Genomic DNA, 16,281 nt, shown 5'->3' with positions numbered 1-16,281 from the left:
TCAGGGTGGTATTATAATCGGGGACTAGACTATTTGACATTCAATGTTCTTTTTCCACAAATGAGTCTTGAAAAATGGGGGTCGTCTTATAATCAGAGCAATGCAACAAAGCCTATAACAGAACACACAAAGTGACCAGAATAAACTAGCAAAAGAAAACATGTGACCATGGCCATTACTCACCCAGCATGCATGTATGTTAAATGAAGCGTACTGTAGCCCAATGTGTCAGGAGGAGAAATGCAGAACCACCAGAATGCCTGTAAAGAAGAAATAACAGATCAAACTAGTGCTAATGGTGCCATTGATCCATTAGGCACCTGGTCTTGTTTTGGAGGGAAACAAAATGGTTGTTCTGTACATATTGCATTATGTTTGTACACAGAGAAAAGAATGAAAGAATACACATACAATACAAGCGTTTATAGAATAATCTTTATTATCATATATTACGGGGAAAATATTATCTACAAAATAAGTCTATGACCAGTTACCAATACAAGGGAAATCACTTGGAATGATATGGTTGACAGCATTGTCATGTCCCACCTGTGCTTGTGGCACAATCATGTTCTATCTTTGAATCATATTGTCTATTAAAAAGGGACACAATTGGCTTTTGTCACAGGAGACAGAACAAAAAACATCTTAAACAAATAGTTTAAAACAACGTAAACAAATGATATTCAAAGCAAATCCTAAAATGTAAGACTGTGCCACTTATAGTAAAGAAACACAAAAACTTCAATGTGGGAGAAAAAAAATCCTATAGTTGCACAGAGGTAATACTACTACTAGATAAATTGTATGGTTTGCATTATATAGTCGTTTTCTGAGATTAGAAGTTATTAAACTGCTACCAATGACAAAAGGTGTAAGCCAATTGCCATACATTAATAGACCACTATTGTCAAAAAATAATTTAAAATATTAGAAATAAAAGGTTCCGTCATATGTTATAGAATTCGCTGATACACTCTTTTGATTACAGTCACTGCACACCACAGTTGCTTACATTTGGACACTTGTCACTTCAATTGGGTGAATGGTTGTTTTATACAAAATGGTGACAATATGTGACGGCTAACAGGAAAACCACACTGTATACATTTAATCTATCGATACATATATCAAATCAAAGTTCCTTTAAGTGATGTCCAGATACAAACAATACAACATAAAAAAAGAACATAGCTCAAGGTACAGCAAAATCATATGAAATTATGAACAATTGCACTTACGAAGCTTCTTTCCTATGAATCTTCCTGTTTTATCCTAGTGCATGTGAACTTGCCCATTATAGACTGTTCCAATAAATATCTATCGTTATCACTACTGTGGCTGACCGTCAAGCTCCAAACGTATACAGCATGTCTACAGTAAAGCATACAGCGAATGTGCAACAATGTCTCAATTACACTTTTGTGAGAAAATGTTTGAAAACATTTAAGCAAAGGCAGGCCATGTACTGTATACTCACACATATCAAAAGCGCTTTTTCCGTGCTATGGCTATGAAAGGAAGCAGAAGAACATGCACTTACAGTATACACTTTTCGGAAATTCGTAATATCTGGTATATTACAGGCAATGGATTTCATGAGTGGCATCATTAGGCTGGCTTTTGTAGTTTAACACAATGAGGAAAAAATATATACCAAAAAATAGATGTCCTGCTCCCTTATTTTAAAGTAGTCACAAATTACATCCTGAGATGAGATTTACCGAGCAAAATATATATCACAAACGTACAGTATATGTGCAGGATTCTGCACAGTAATCCATCATATCATACCCTATTAGTTTTGCAAACTCATTAGCTTTATCCAAACCAATACTGTACATTTAACTGATGCTTATAAACAATACCATATACTCTCTAGAAAGTAATTCCATAATGCAATATTACAACAAAAACATGCATGTTTTCTTTTCTCTCAAGCAAACATTGGTGAATTACACCTTCCCTTTAAGCATTTAATGTGTAATGTGAATAGCACAAAATGCATTTTTCCCTTCACTGATGCCTAGCTGAATTTCTCAGACCCAATATGTTTTGCTCAGTCATTCAGCATTTTCAGTAACTACAACAACTGTGTAGAATGTTCTAAAGACCTTAAAGCACAGTGACTATGTTTCCAGCATAGGACACACAAGGCCATGCTATAATACTTTATAACACGTGCTGGTGTGGTAGGGAGAACACCAGGGACAGGGAGTGTGCCGGTCAGTATAGCTTTGACCAATATAGCTTTCCTCTTAGTTATGTTATTGCTCATGTTTGAGGTATTATCAAATAGTTCCAAGATGTTTGATTACAATAGGTGGCGCTACGGTCAATCAAGACTTTTGTAATATTATTTTTGCATGAACAGCTCTCCCTTGAGGTGAGATATTGAAACAGGTTTTTGTTGTGGTTCATCACAAACAGATTTTCTACAAACGGCAGGGGACAGTAGATTCAGAGTGTTTGGGCAGTTACAAGAAAGCAAGATACACTTTGAGGAAGTATCAACTGATAACCAATCTGAAAGAGTAACTGTCCATCTGCCAAGAGAGCGTACAAAGTCACACTGAGTAGAGCTGTACCTCGCATGACATGAGGTCTATGGCCTGACAGATATTCATTAATTCTGTCAAATTTATGGCTGTAGAAGGCCACAACGAATGAATGAATAGCATCTCCATCGAGCAAAGGCAAGACAACTTTGAAATGCAATTACATTTCAGCAGAATTCCCCTCGAGGACGATGAGGGGATCTCAGACAAATATAAGTTTATCTGTCTATTTGTCTATTACATCAGTTGGAGTGGCTTAATATGAGAATGTATGTGAATTGCCATAAGGCTTTAAGTCTTAACTTCTCTAAGTTTAGGAGGAGAGCACTGCTGGTCATTAAGTTTGGTCGTTTTGTTCCTGTCATCATTTTTTAGCTAGCCATCTGCTGGTCATAATCTGATTGAACAACCTAGCTACACCACCTACTGTAGCTACATGTGTTGTACAACCATGGGCTGTCCCTCTGGAAGAAGAGCATTTTGGTATCAGACACAAGATGCCAAATTATGAAAACATTGAAGCAGAGTAAAGCAGTGGTTTTGCTTTAGCGACTGCCTCTTTATGATTGACATCATTTCAATCCTCAATATCTTATGAATATGAACTGCACCTTCCAAATCATGTTGTTCCCTTCAAGTGGACAAAGTATTAGAGACAAAGTGATTGAATGGCTTTGATCAAAAGCATGAGCGACAAAGTATTGATTCATTTGTTTGCGCTTGATTTCAGTTGGGCAACCTTGGCTTGGTCCAGTCGAGTCTGAACATCTAAGGGCCTTTCAAAGAATCTCACTACAGTAGGCTCATTGAGTAGGGATGCCAACACCTGTTCAAAGGCAAAAGACCATTCCACCTCCTGGGGCTTGGGTGCCGTTTCCTGGGTGCTCGAAATGTCCGAGCTGCTCTCTGGGGAAATGGATTCTGTGTTCACTTTTAGCCCCTCTGGAGAAGACTCAGGGGACCTTATGGCCTCCTGGATACCATTTGGCTCCTGCAGCCTTCGTCCAACCTCCTCCATCCTCAAAAGCAGGCTGGTCACATGGGTCACTGCACGGTAGAGAGGCTCCTCATCTGGGTCACCATGAAAAAGGTTGTATAGGGTCTTGGAGAACTGGATGAACTGAGTCTAAGAGAGACAACATATATATATACGTATATTATGCATTTATGGTATTAGATAATGTGTCGTGCCAGCTCATCAATGATGAGTTTGAATTACCTGGTTAATTCTGGGTAAGTCCTTGATGGTCTCTTCTTTCTTATGTATCTCATCTTGCCATTGTTTCAGGTAGGCCTGCAAGTCTACTTTTCCTCTACCTGTACAATGGAGGAAAAAAAGATGAAACACAAACCAAGACACCATCCGTAAATTATATAATGACACGATCAAATCCGGTATAGTTAAGTTACTGTTCTAGCTGAAGAATAACAAGTGAGAAAATTAAGTAGAAATAATACCTCTCTCAGGACTTTTCCGTATCACACCATCCTCTGGGAGATCGAATGCTAAAATATGTGAACAGTATGTCAGCGACTTGAACACAGAATCTATTTATTGATAAGTGGATAACAGAATCACAATGGTGGCATGCATACACTTAAAGGACCATACTGACATCAATACATGTCATTAATTCATGTGTATTCATAACATCTGCCAGTGCCAGATATAGAGATATTGTACAACATATCCAAATTGTCACCTTAATGGCTTTATTTGTACACTCAACATTTGTTTTTAATGTTGTCCAGTATGGTCCTTTAGAAGGGTTATAACAAAGAAAGAAGTTTCAAAGGGGAAAAGAGCACAGCAAAGAAGCTGACCAGTCAGTTTAGTGAAGTGAGAACAGTCGTCAGTCATTGGAATAAAGTGCTGGATTCTTTGGTCCTTTGAATGCAAAGGACTACCTGTGAAGGCTAAAAGATTGTCTCAGTGAGTGCACTCACAAACACAGCACACAAGAAAGGATTGTTAGAACTGAGTGCTCAGATACAGGTCATTAATTGTTAAATTAATTGAGCCACAAAGCGATTGTGAATTGTAATGAGGCGACACAGCAATTGTGAATTGTAATGAGGTGACAAAATCATCTTTACAGCAAAAGAAACGTCATATACAGTACGACATATACAACTCAATATACACAAATAGAAAACTTTGTTTGTCTCAAGCCATTTTACTGTTAATTTAAGTACTCATTACATTGGCATTTCATGGCTCAATTATATTGCGCTTGTTAGTAGATTTAAAGTAAGTAATTAGCAAAGATAGTGTACAGTAGAATTAGAATACAGTGACATTTTAAAAACAAGCCTAGCTAGTAGTAACCCTAACCCTAACCCTAAACCTATGGGTGGTAGAAAGTAGAAACCTAACCCTACTCTAGCACACTCTTGTGCATCCATTTTATTGTTAAAAATGGATGCACTGCCCAGGCCGTAGCGTAACGGTCTGGGCACCGGACTGGTAATCCAGTCGCAGTGTGCCGCGGGTTCGACTCCCGGACCCGACACGGCCTTTACTGCATGTCTTCCCCCATCTCTCTCCCGTTTCCTGTCAGCCTACTGTCTGTCCCTTCAAAAATCAATAAAAGGCGTAAGCCGCAAAAAAAAAAATCTTAAAAAAAAAAAAAAAATGGATGCACTAACCTTTGTCTTATGGATGGTTATTGTGAAGAAGATTGGTGAAGATTATGAAGTTAGCTATGTCCGTTTAGAGACATAGCTAATAACATAACTAAAAGATTTACTTAAAGAGTTTCATCTTGGTCGGAATCAGGTATGTGGACAAAGGTATCTTTTCCCACTGCCTGACACCTCAATTGCACTCTAGTACCACAATGGAACCTGTCAGGTAAAGTGTGCTGCACTCCATATAGCCTCCGGCTAGCACATCAGCAGCTGTGAGTCTATCTTTCTATACTTCTATTGCTTAGCAATTAATGGTGATTGAAGCGGTTCTTCTCCCAATTACAACTGGTGTTGGAGCTAGTCATTAACAACCCCCACCCCTGCCTTTTAAACCAGATGTTGCCATGGCAAAGTTATTTCACCTTGTCCACACGCTATTTTTGCCATAGTATCTACTATCTGCCATAGTATCTAGCTCATCTAGCTATGTTTGATGTGTGATGTGGTGCCCCCAGAATAAAGGTTTTAAAAAATATATATAGATATTCCTGCTCTATGCAAGACTTCCTGAAGTTTGTTTCCTTTCCATGATTTTGAACCTTTACTGTACAGTATATAATATATAAGCCTTAACAGTATATAATAAAGATCAGTCCTCAAGCACAGTTAGCACACCACTACCTCTTTTCACAAGAAACAAACCAATTTAGAGTTGGGCGGCTTGGTAGTAACAATGTGTTCCTTCACTTACCTGGTGGCAGATGCAGCTTGAACAAGAACTTCAGTCTATTTGTGAAAGAGCCACTGTATAAAGTATCTGTAAGAGCAAAAGAGACAAACAGGGGGAAAGTGAGACTCCACATGGACCGGACAAACTCAGCACAAAACGTTCGGAAACTTAATTGGTCCATTAGTCCACTTTAATAATACCAATTGATATTGTATTTTATATAACATTAATCGTTGATTAGTCACCTTTACAACGAGGTACAGCTTGTAAGGAACAGGCTTTTGTGGAATGAGCAACACTGCTAAACATGTGGGTTGCACACCCCAAAACATTAGCCAAAAATGGCAAATGGTTGGTATTCAACCCTTGCTTTGAGTTGCTTAGTGGATTGAATGATTTGCACTCTCCCACAGTAATAAGGAAAAAAACAACACATATTGGCTATTTTTATGCTCATTGTTAGAGAACTCAGTTAGCCTCGCATTGCGATACTAATATACCACTCCGCTGCATCTACCTGGGGGCAAAATGCAGTGAAGGCAGATGAAGAGGCTAGAACTCAGTAGCGTCTGGAAGATCCATACGCAGCCACAACACCTTGGCATGGTATAGGGCAGTATCTCTCTCATAGACGATACAGAACTTGTCATCATTGAAGGCAATCTCAGTGAGATATCGGGATGAGATTCAATGCAGCGAGATAACGGGATGATAATCTGGAGCCAGTGGCGATACCATATCTTCAGAATCTGGGACCTAACTCCATCCTCCAGGATGACAACGACATCGCCCCCACAAAGCCAGGATCTTCACAGAGTACAGTACCTCCAGAATTTGGGAGTGGAGAGGTTGGAATGGAGATTCAATGCAGTGAGATAACGGGATGAGATTCTGGAGCCAGTGGCGATACCATATCTTCAGAATCTGGGACCTAACTCCATCCTCCAGGATGACAACATCATCTCGCCAGGATCTTCACAGAGTACCTCCAGAATTTGGGAGTGGAGAGGTTGGAATGGCCTGCCGTGAGTCCAGACCTCAATTGAATACTTGTGGGATCAGCTTGGACATGCTGTACGTCACATGCTAGAGTGACCAACAGAACCACGTTGGCTGACTTGCAACAAATCCTGGTTGAGGAATGGAATTCCAATCCCACAGCTAAATGTGGCTAGGTTAGTGACCAGCATGAGGGGGAGTTGCCAAGCTGTTGCGAGTACGTTTGGATCTCCCACCCGCTACTGAGTTCCATAACACTGAGTGTAAAATTAATAAAGTATAAGAATATACTGTGGGAGAGTGCAATCATCCAATCCATTAAGCAACTCAAAGCAAGGGTTGAATACCAGCCATTTTTGTGTTTGGGTGAAGTGAGAACAATACCAATTGGTATTATTAGAGTGGAGAAATAATGGACCAAAGTGAAGTTTCCGGACTTTAGAGTTTAGAATAGATCAAGGTATGGTAAGTGATGGGACGTTGAACAGAACAGCTAGAGAGAGAGAGGGCGAAGAAAGTGAGAGAGAGAGAGCATACCAAGGGCATAGCAGAACTCTTTAAAGTTGACGAGGCCATCCTGGTTCTCATCTATCAGGCGGAACACCCAGAGGGAGAGGGTGTTCTTGCTGGTGCAGAGAGGCCAGGGCTGCAGCAGGGAGAATAGTGTGCTGAACTGTTGAAAGCCCAGTTGGTACTGATCTAAATAGGCCAGACTGGGATCATGGTGCAACAGCGCTTGGCTGTTGATCATCCAATAGCAGCTGAGGAAATGCTGCCTCTGAAAACGGATAAGCAGATGTGTGATACAATTTTTTTTTTAGACATTCATATTTGCGTGACAATCATGTTGGTAAGAAAAGGTTGAAGCTAAAGAGTGTTCTAAAGAGTTCAGTCTAGATAATTACTAAGACTCACTTTGAACAATCGATAAAGGTCGTCAAGTTGCGAGGCGCCAAACTTCACCTCTTGTGACACTACACGAAGCTGAAAGTAGAGTTAAGATTTACAGTACTTTTGACACTTTTACGCTTCATTCAACCAAGGTCAGAGAGGAGACACATGTGAGACGACAAGGCAGGAGTCAGATATGTGCACAGACACCCTCTGAAAGCAGAGTTATTTAAATGAATCCCCAACACAACAGCAATGACGTAAACCATGCAAGTTGCAACAATATAAAACTAAATGCAACATTATGCACTCACAACATTTTGTTTGGTTGCATCCTCCAATGTCTGGATCACATGGAGTTTGTTTCTCTTCCGCAAACTCTCCACTTCCTCCGAACGAATGTTTCCATATTTCTGAACAGAATTACATGTTTAAAGTTTAAGAAAACGACATAATGACAGTCCAGGGCAGAATGAAATTATATGAATCCTTCTCTCTCTCTCTCTCTCCACACTATATATATATATATATATATATAATATATATATATATATATATATATATCTACTGTGTGTGTGCGCGTGCGTGCGTGAGTGTAATTATTAGATTTTACCTCGTAGGCTTCTCGGATGAGATCACTGATGTCAACCTTGAGGTGATTTGCTTTGTCATTATTGCCCACTGAGGCTTGCTGGACAGTGGGAGGCAATGGGCTATCTTTGTTTGTCACACTGTCAAAAAACCTGTCAGGAATGAAATAGCGCGCGCAGAGAGAAAGTTAACAAATGTTGTAATTATGGATACATTTATGCTTTTATTCATCATCTCTAACTAAACTTTGAAACAATCCATTTTGCCCCTTTTGACACAGACTTGTTCAGGACCGTGACCGCTTCTGCGTCGTCATGGCAACTGATCAGAGCCCCCATGTTGCTGTGGAGCACCGTCAGGCCGAGCTGCAGGATGGCCTTGATGCCGTCGTAGAAGAAGCAGTCGACCACGTTCACGGCGCTCTCGATGGGCAGCACGCTGATGAACAGCGTGAGGAACCAGGACAGGGACACGGAGCTGAAGAACGTCAGGTCCGTCATGTGCTCCACCAGCTGGGGGAGCTGCTCTCGGATCAGCTCCTCAAACACAGCCTGGTCCACCAGAGCACCTGTAGGAAATGCAGGCACTGACCTCAGAACAGGTCTCAATCGTTCTGGGGTCACAGCTGATCAATACTAAACGCTCAGCTACCAGGTAGGAACAAAACTCATCCAGGATCCAGTCCCCCAATGGTGGCATTGTGATTGCCCTCCCCAGATCATTACTCTAACCTTTAACTACACCCATTCCTAGACAAGTATAATGTTTATTATTACATATTTTAGCCAAATACTTACAGCAAGTAGCATTGTTTTTAGTTTCTACTCGGTTATTCTTCAAGATGTGTTATGGTGGCTCCAGGCTCCAGAATAAATGTATAGCACTGTATACGTACGCACTACGCACATGCATTTGCATGCTTCACCTGGGCCCACCTCCAGGACACCCCTGACTCTCACCAATGATACGACGGTTGAAGTAATCAGGCAGCATCCTCTCACAGACAGCCACTAGTAGCCAGAAGGCCTCCTCCTCTTTAGCGTAGAGTAGCAGAACAGATGTGAGAATATTCATGGCCTACAGTAGATAGAGGGGGGGGGGGGTATATGGGCATATTAATAAACATCCAATATACCTATGGGATTAATCACCAACAAGCAAATGATGCAGACATTTCTCCAGCATTGTACCTGGCAGTAGCCAATTTTGGGGTTCCTGTAGGCATAGGCAGTAAGAACCCTGCGTAGAGCAGAGATTCCCGTGTCACTCTGAAAGGCAGGGTGCTCTGGCAGAGAGCGGTGGAGGTCTCTCTCTATCTCATCTGTAGCCAGTGTGCTTGTGCCCAGGGACTGCTCCACCAGGTCAGTGTAATAGCCTGGGTGAGTGGCCATGTCATTTACAGCACCTAAAAACAGACAGCCGCCCCAACACATGGTCACACTCTATGTCTACGGTCAATCCAGAATTTCCTGCTGACAATATTACTTCAGAATTAATTATGTGTGACAGAATACATAAAACTCACATCCTGCTGACAATATTACTTCAGAATTAATTATGTGTGACAGAGTACATAAAACCTCACAATCTCAGTGTTCAATTATCAAGAGACAAAAATGTTTTTGAAATACCCGAGAAAAGCATCCATAGTTCTCCTCTCAACGCCTCTGGTACACCACGAACGATGAGGTCTCGCGTCTTTTTGGTAAAAAACATACTTGTGCCACGTCCGTATTCTGAGAAGTGGATATTCCACGACTGCTCTTTCATCTTCTCTTTAAGCTGTCAAAACACAAAAAGTTGTTTTTCCCCACCAGCCACAGAATTCGACTTCAACATTAATCGTGTGCCTCAGATTTCCAAAAGAAATAAAGTCTACTGGTGTTTACCAATTTGGGGTCGAGGTTTTCAACATCCTGAGGGTGGAACACAGTCATCAGGGCCTCAGTGCTGACTGCCTTACTGCTGTCCCTCTGCCCCACCATCAGGGTTAGTTCTTCTGGGTTGTCCTCAATGTGGTTGAGGAGTGACTGACAAACCCCCTGCATGGACTGCGGTATAAAAAAACACTGTTCATTGTGTGTTCACTGACGGTGACAAAGCCTAGGAGGTACAGAACAGGACAGCAAACAGCAGACTGCTACAGGGATGTCATCATTTTGTAGGTCAACCAGAAAGTTACTGCCACCATGGGCTCCCATTGCACATTGGAATACGAGACTGCTCGCCCCTTTACCAACTCGCCCCGGGCGTACAGCGCGGCCTGGTATGGCCTGGTATTCCTAAAGTATTCTAAGCACTGAGAATTGGTTCTCAGTGCACTCGTCATATACAGTAGCACTGACGAAGGTCTTAGGACCGAAACGTTTGCTTTTTAATTGCACTTTGAGCACAGCACTTTATGAGCATGATAAAATAAAATAAAAAATATTCTCTCAGTCTAAGGAGTTTTACTTCTATTTTTTATACGGTGAGTGAGTCTTTTTCTGTCAAAGTTTCCCTAAAGTAATCTAAGTAAATTATGCTTAAACGGTTAAACCTAACCTTATTCCTAAACTTAACCCCAGTAAAACTATGCCTAACCCTAAACTTATTTCTAACCTTATTCTCAGTAAAATATTATTATTCTCAGCCGCACCGAGCTGTCGGCGGAAAAAGCTGGGGCGAGATGGAATTGGGGCGACATGACCTGTTACCGCACATTGCACGTTTTTTACATTTTATAACTAGTTTTTTTAAAAGCACAGTTTAACGATTCACGGTCACGATATTAATGGCCGTAATACATAAATAAATAATAAAACGTCAAACTGGAAACATATTATGATCTCATGTGTATCTCCACTTACAGCTGCCCAGCCAATTAAACAAATCTATGGTCAGTGACAGTGACAAGTGAATACAGTACAAGGGGGAATTGGGAATCGGCATAGAACGAACACATTGGGAGAACAAGGGAAGAAGAACAAGACATTGCGTAACAAAAATGAAGGGATGATGAGCAGATCCATCCTGTAAACCAGGGGAAGTTACCTCAGCTTGCGCAAGGTGCTGTGGGCTTGCAGTCATCCCGCACCTGCTACGGATTGTATTGGCAAGCCGCTCATAGTCCCGGACCTCTGAGAAACGCAGTGCTCTCTTACCCCGCAAACACACCGCCAACGCCCTGCTGCTGCTGTCTGGCTTCTCCACACTTAGGATCTGCAAGAGGCCATTGTTCAACAGCACAAAATAAATAAGATGAGATACTGTTCAACTCCCGCTAACAGCTTGTGCTGTCTATTTCTTAAAACATAAAACACCAAGAACTTATTAGAGACGAGCTGGTTTCACAAGCGTATGCTGTTTTGTAACAATGCACTGTGCTTTGCTTTACCTCTCGCATGGGAATAATAACGTAGCACTGGCTCCCATCCTGACTTGCAAAGCACAAGTAGCTCTCGGAGACACAGATTTTGCCGAGTGTGTTGAAATGGCTGAAGGGGACCCACAGGAAGCTCTCATATACTTCTAACAGATTCTCCTCTTTAGGAAGTCTGAAAAATGCCCGGAACTGCTCACTCCTAGCATGAGTCTCCAGGCCTCTGGAGGAGAGCAAAACAAATGGAACGTCAGAGAGTGAACTGCAAATGGCATTTTCTAGTATCATAGTCCTCTCACACTCACATGTATGGCTCCAGTAGGCTACTGCTGCTGTGGTGTTCTGCACGCAACAAGAATGCCTCCTCCACCATCAAACAACAGATTCATTCGTCCAAAGCAAACCTTATAGTTTCGCTATTGTGCAGTAAAGAGGTTTGTCTGATTATTTTAAGTCTACTTTTGTGTTTGTGTGTCTAAAACTCATACACTAAGTATATAACAATATAGGCAGGCTATCAGGTGTTCTGTGCACATGTAGAAACACCATTACACCACTGCTATGCAGCCTTGGACTGAGTTTACCACCATTATTTCGGTAATAGGATTATATAACACAGTGCAGTCAGTGTAACAGTCAGTACCTCTTGGTAATCTGAAGAGGGTCAGAGAGGGCTGGTTCTCGTTGGAATGTCTCTTTATCAAAAAGACGCTTGATGGAGTAGTCAGCCAACTGTTCCATGATAAGGAAAGTTTCATTAAGGTGCAGCAACATGGAGAAATAGTGGTCCTCGCCATGAGCCAGAACATGGATGCTCTCAGTGAGAATGACATTAGTGGTTTTCTCCAGCCTCCACACCTCGTCCCAGGAGACGATCAGTTTCACTGAGGAATCACAAGAACTGTCCTTTAAAGATGCACTGATTGCACTGAAATTCAACTAGTGGCAATAACAACATGTGACAGGAGGATGTGAACTGAGCTCCTCAATATAGCTTGCTTAAAACTAATAATAATCACAATCATCATAAATAATCATCCTAATAAGCTATAGCATTGGAAAGAAAGAAATCAACCAGGTGCTCAGTGGGAGGTACAAGAGCACGGTTGGTGCTTCAAGGATCAACGGGGACTATAGAACAAGAAAGAAGAGGCGCGATCCGAGCGCTACAAAAAGGTAGTAAGTGAAGTACCCTGATTTGACATCCGCCCTCTCCGTTTTTACCTTTTTATAGTGCTCGGAACACCTAATTTCTTTCTCATAGCTATAGTATTGTTCTTAAAGTTTATATATTTTATATTTGGTTGTTTTTTTTGTCTTTTTCTTGTTATGCCCACTCTTTCTTCTTTTCCTCCTTCTGGAATGTACAATCTGAAGCGATACTGCCCTGCCCTGCCCTGTTAAAGTGTGGAATTGATGTCATATGTAGCCCATCTGAAGAAAGAGGACTATACAGAGACATTGGGGATGGAGCCACTTGGAGGGGGGGCGAGGGAGGGAAGAGGGGTGAAAAAGAATCTTAGGAATTGCACTTGTGTCATGTATACATATAAATGCTATCTATATTGTACTGCTTTTTCCAAATAAAACAAATATTATAAATAAAATTAAAAAAAAGTTGCATGTTAGTGATTAAAACAAAACAAAAAAACTATTATTTTTTACACTTTACTACTACTGTATGTCATACAATTATCTGCTAATTCAGTGGTGACCTCCCACAATAATCATATTTGAACTGGAGATCCCCCACCCTGACAACAAGCGCAACAATACGCACCTACCGTACGCCATAAGCAACATAATGTGCTGTAAACAAATCCGCAGTGGACACATTGTAGACCTGTATTGACTTACCTTCAGATCCGAGCAGATAGGAATAGAAGCAGAGGAAGTTTGTGCTCAGGTACAGCCAGCCCTGGCAGGGGACCCTGCCTTTCCAGTAGGAGCAGGAGTAGTAGGTGACCAGCTTCTCCTTCTGAGGAAGTTCAAACCACTTCTCGAACCTCAAAAGGGCTTCTCGAAACTTCTCTGGGTCATCCTCCTGCACCATTGACACCTTCCCTTCCTCAGCAATGAGGCCCTACAAAAAAGGCAGGAAAATGGTCACTGCTGGTTGGGAGCATTCATCAACTGAAGCATCTCCAAATTCTGTTGATAAAACTGTATATTCCGGCACTTTATGAATGAACTTTTATTGAATTAACTAAGCATCCGCCAATTAAAAAGAGCTGTGCTGCCTGACCAGATTCCCTTCAGTAGTGTGATCGTGATGCATCTTACTCTGATTTTGCCCTGCACAAAACTGGTAATGTCATCACTAGAGTCGAAGACAGAGAGTGTTCTCATGATGTTCTGCTGCAGCCATTCCCAGTGCTGGACGATCTCCTCTTTGGTTGCAGCTAACCCAACAACAACAACAATAGCAGCATCAGCTACAAAAACAAGAACTTCTGCAAAAATGTAAACTCACAACAATTTTAAATTATATGATTTCTTTTTTTTTTTGCAAATGAGGTAAAAGTTCATACCACATGCTATTGACCAATACACTTGCGAGTCTGGTGTGTGGTGTAGAATCCGAAAGGGCGCAACCTTGGATGTAGAATCCAACACAGTATCCAGAGTTCCCACAAGAAGCCCTGTAAATGCAAGCAAAGTTGTGACAGATATGAACACTTGACAAATGTATTCATGATGAAAGTATGATTAAAGGTGCTCTTTTTAAAGAAATCAGCAACTTCATTGCTGTGAGGACATGATATTCCCAGGGTCCATGGCAGTGCTCAATGGCCATGACATCTAATATTTTTATCTCTGACATGCCCTCTATGAATTATTAACAAGGTCACAGCTAAAACACACTCACACCAGCATTAGCATTACACAGGGCCCGCTTGGTTTGACACAGCTGTTGTCGCAGTAAATCACCACATATTACAGACAGAAAAACAAACATTATTCATGAAGGTGAAATCTCTGTAGCACTATCGGGAGAGATTCAAACAGGATACTTCAGACAGATGCAGGGGTCTTTGTTGGAGAGGGGTTCAAGTGCAACCACTGTCGATGTAATGTCAAGCAGTGATTAACGTCCACCATCATTACACTGCCCACATGCTGCAATTTGTTCATCCACAAAACCCATTCATTAGGATGGCGGTGACACTCGATCGGTCAGGAAAGGAACTTAAATAGGCTAAGCTTGGCCATCTAGTGGAAATGTCAGTAGAACTGCTTGAACTCCTTGAACTGTCAAATTACCAATACATGATCTGGATGTCAATCAAAGTTTAGAATAATTATAGTTAAGTATAGAAGTTTGGTATACTATGTCATAATGGGACCACGCCCACCCACATATCGTAGCCTAAACACGTACAGATCAGCCACATCAGATGGATTGGAAATGTAATGTTAACTTTAACAAAACAAGCATTTAATCAAATTCAATACCCGGATACTAGCTTTGGTCCATAGCCTTACTGCGCAGCAAGAGCAGGCTATGGACCAGCGCTACCCGGATAAACATACTAATGTTTAACATACCGGGTAACCGGGGTAGAACTAATGTTTGGAAACTTGAGAAGAGTCCTCATTTCACCAATCCTGTTACCTGTTGCAATACATGTCCACAACAGCACACGTCGTTCATATATCTGGCACAATACAGATTATGAAATCAATCTGATCACTCTGCATATTTATTTATTCATAATTATGCGATGGGCTGGGAATGCAAGTTATGCAACATCTGCTTGGTAAAAGATACGGAGTAGTGAAAACATGACGTTACCTGTCAAACCGCCTGCACCCTCACCATACCCACGTCTCCTTTGCAATATGAAATAATCATTATTATTCTCAGTGACCCATAATTTAAACGCGTTTTTAAGCAATATCTCCTCGGGTTTAAGCCACATGCTTCCGATGTCGATCATTGACCACTGACCAGTCGATCAAACGGAATTACCATGGACCCATAATGTCTCATGAAACATTAGCTAAACATAACATTACAGCCCTGACTATTTTGTTTGTGACTGCACGGATCCCTCCCTTCCCACGTCGACAGTACCGAAACGTTGCCAGAGTCAATGTTACAAGGCATTCTGGGATTGTAGTTTTTATGATAGCGCCCTCTCATGGAATAAACGGCGTTTCCCCAAGAAAGACAGAGACCAAAACGACTACTGTACTACTACTGTAATAACTGTAATAATAATAATAGGCTAATAACAATAGACTTTATTTTATAGCATTACATTTGTAAAACTTGCAACAGTTTCCTTTAAAGAATAAATCAAATGAAAGATATAGGCTACAATAAAACAAATTGACTTGATTTTGTCTGACTGGGACTTAAAATAATTATCTGATCTGTGTGTGTGTGTGTGTGTGTGTGTGTGTGTGTGTGTGTGTGTGTGTGTGTGTGTGTGTGTGTGTGTGTGTGTGTGTGTGTGTGTGTGTGTGTGTGTGTGTGTGTGCGTGCGTGCGTGCGTGCGTGCGTGCGTGCTTGC

General features: G+C 41.3%; 1 protein-coding gene across 2 annotated transcripts; it reads right to left on the bottom strand.

The window, feature by feature from the left end:
• Window positions 1–425: 425 nt before the first annotated feature.
• On the bottom strand, window positions 426–15,819 carry tbc1d8b (TBC1 domain family member 8B). 2 transcript variants are annotated; one of them, XM_083783422.1, is made up of 21 exons: window positions 15,558–15,819; window positions 14,293–14,403; window positions 14,045–14,163; window positions 13,619–13,844; window positions 12,405–12,645; window positions 11,777–11,984; window positions 11,434–11,601; window positions 10,290–10,451; window positions 10,032–10,182; window positions 9,591–9,805; window positions 9,360–9,477; window positions 8,683–8,968; window positions 8,423–8,552; window positions 8,124–8,222; window positions 7,834–7,902; window positions 7,456–7,696; window positions 5,941–6,006; window positions 4,383–4,475; window positions 4,017–4,064; window positions 3,778–3,875; window positions 426–3,684 (listed from the first exon to the last, which is right to left on the bottom strand). In XM_083783422.1, exons 1-21 carry the CDS (start codon window positions 15,700–15,702, stop codon window positions 3,265–3,267), a joined length of 3,414 nt encoding a protein of 1,137 aa, XP_083639548.1. In that variant the 5' UTR covers window positions 15,703–15,819; the 3' UTR covers window positions 426–3,264. The 2 variants fall into 2 exon arrangements, with proteins under 2 accessions (XP_083639548.1, XP_083639547.1); XM_083783421.1 differs by lacking the exon at window positions 4,383–4,475.
• Between the last annotated feature and the right edge of the window lie 462 nt (window positions 15,820–16,281).

The sequence above is a fragment of the Protomyctophum parallelum genome (assembly GCF_964188405.1).
Source record: "Protomyctophum parallelum genome assembly, chromosome: 1".
Lineage (NCBI taxonomy): Eukaryota > Metazoa > Chordata > Actinopteri > Myctophiformes > Myctophidae > Protomyctophum > Protomyctophum parallelum.
The sequence above is the reverse complement of the archived record's forward strand: the minus strand, read 5'-3'. Positions and strand labels throughout refer to the sequence as shown.

Bases quoted from the DNA above. Each gene is read 5' to 3' on its own strand.
- tbc1d8b (XM_083783422.1), bottom strand. From the start codon at position 15,702: ATGATCGACATCGGAAGCATGTGGCTTAAACCCGAGGAGATATTGCTT. The intron at 14,164-14,292 runs GTATGAACTTTT...TTGTTGGGTTAG, and splicing joins GTATTGGTCAATAGCATGTG to CTGCAACCAAAGAGGAGATC. The intron at 11,985-12,404 runs GTACTGACTGTT...GCTCTCCTCCAG, and splicing joins CCTCTTCAGATTACCAAGAG to AGGCCTGGAGACTCATGCTA.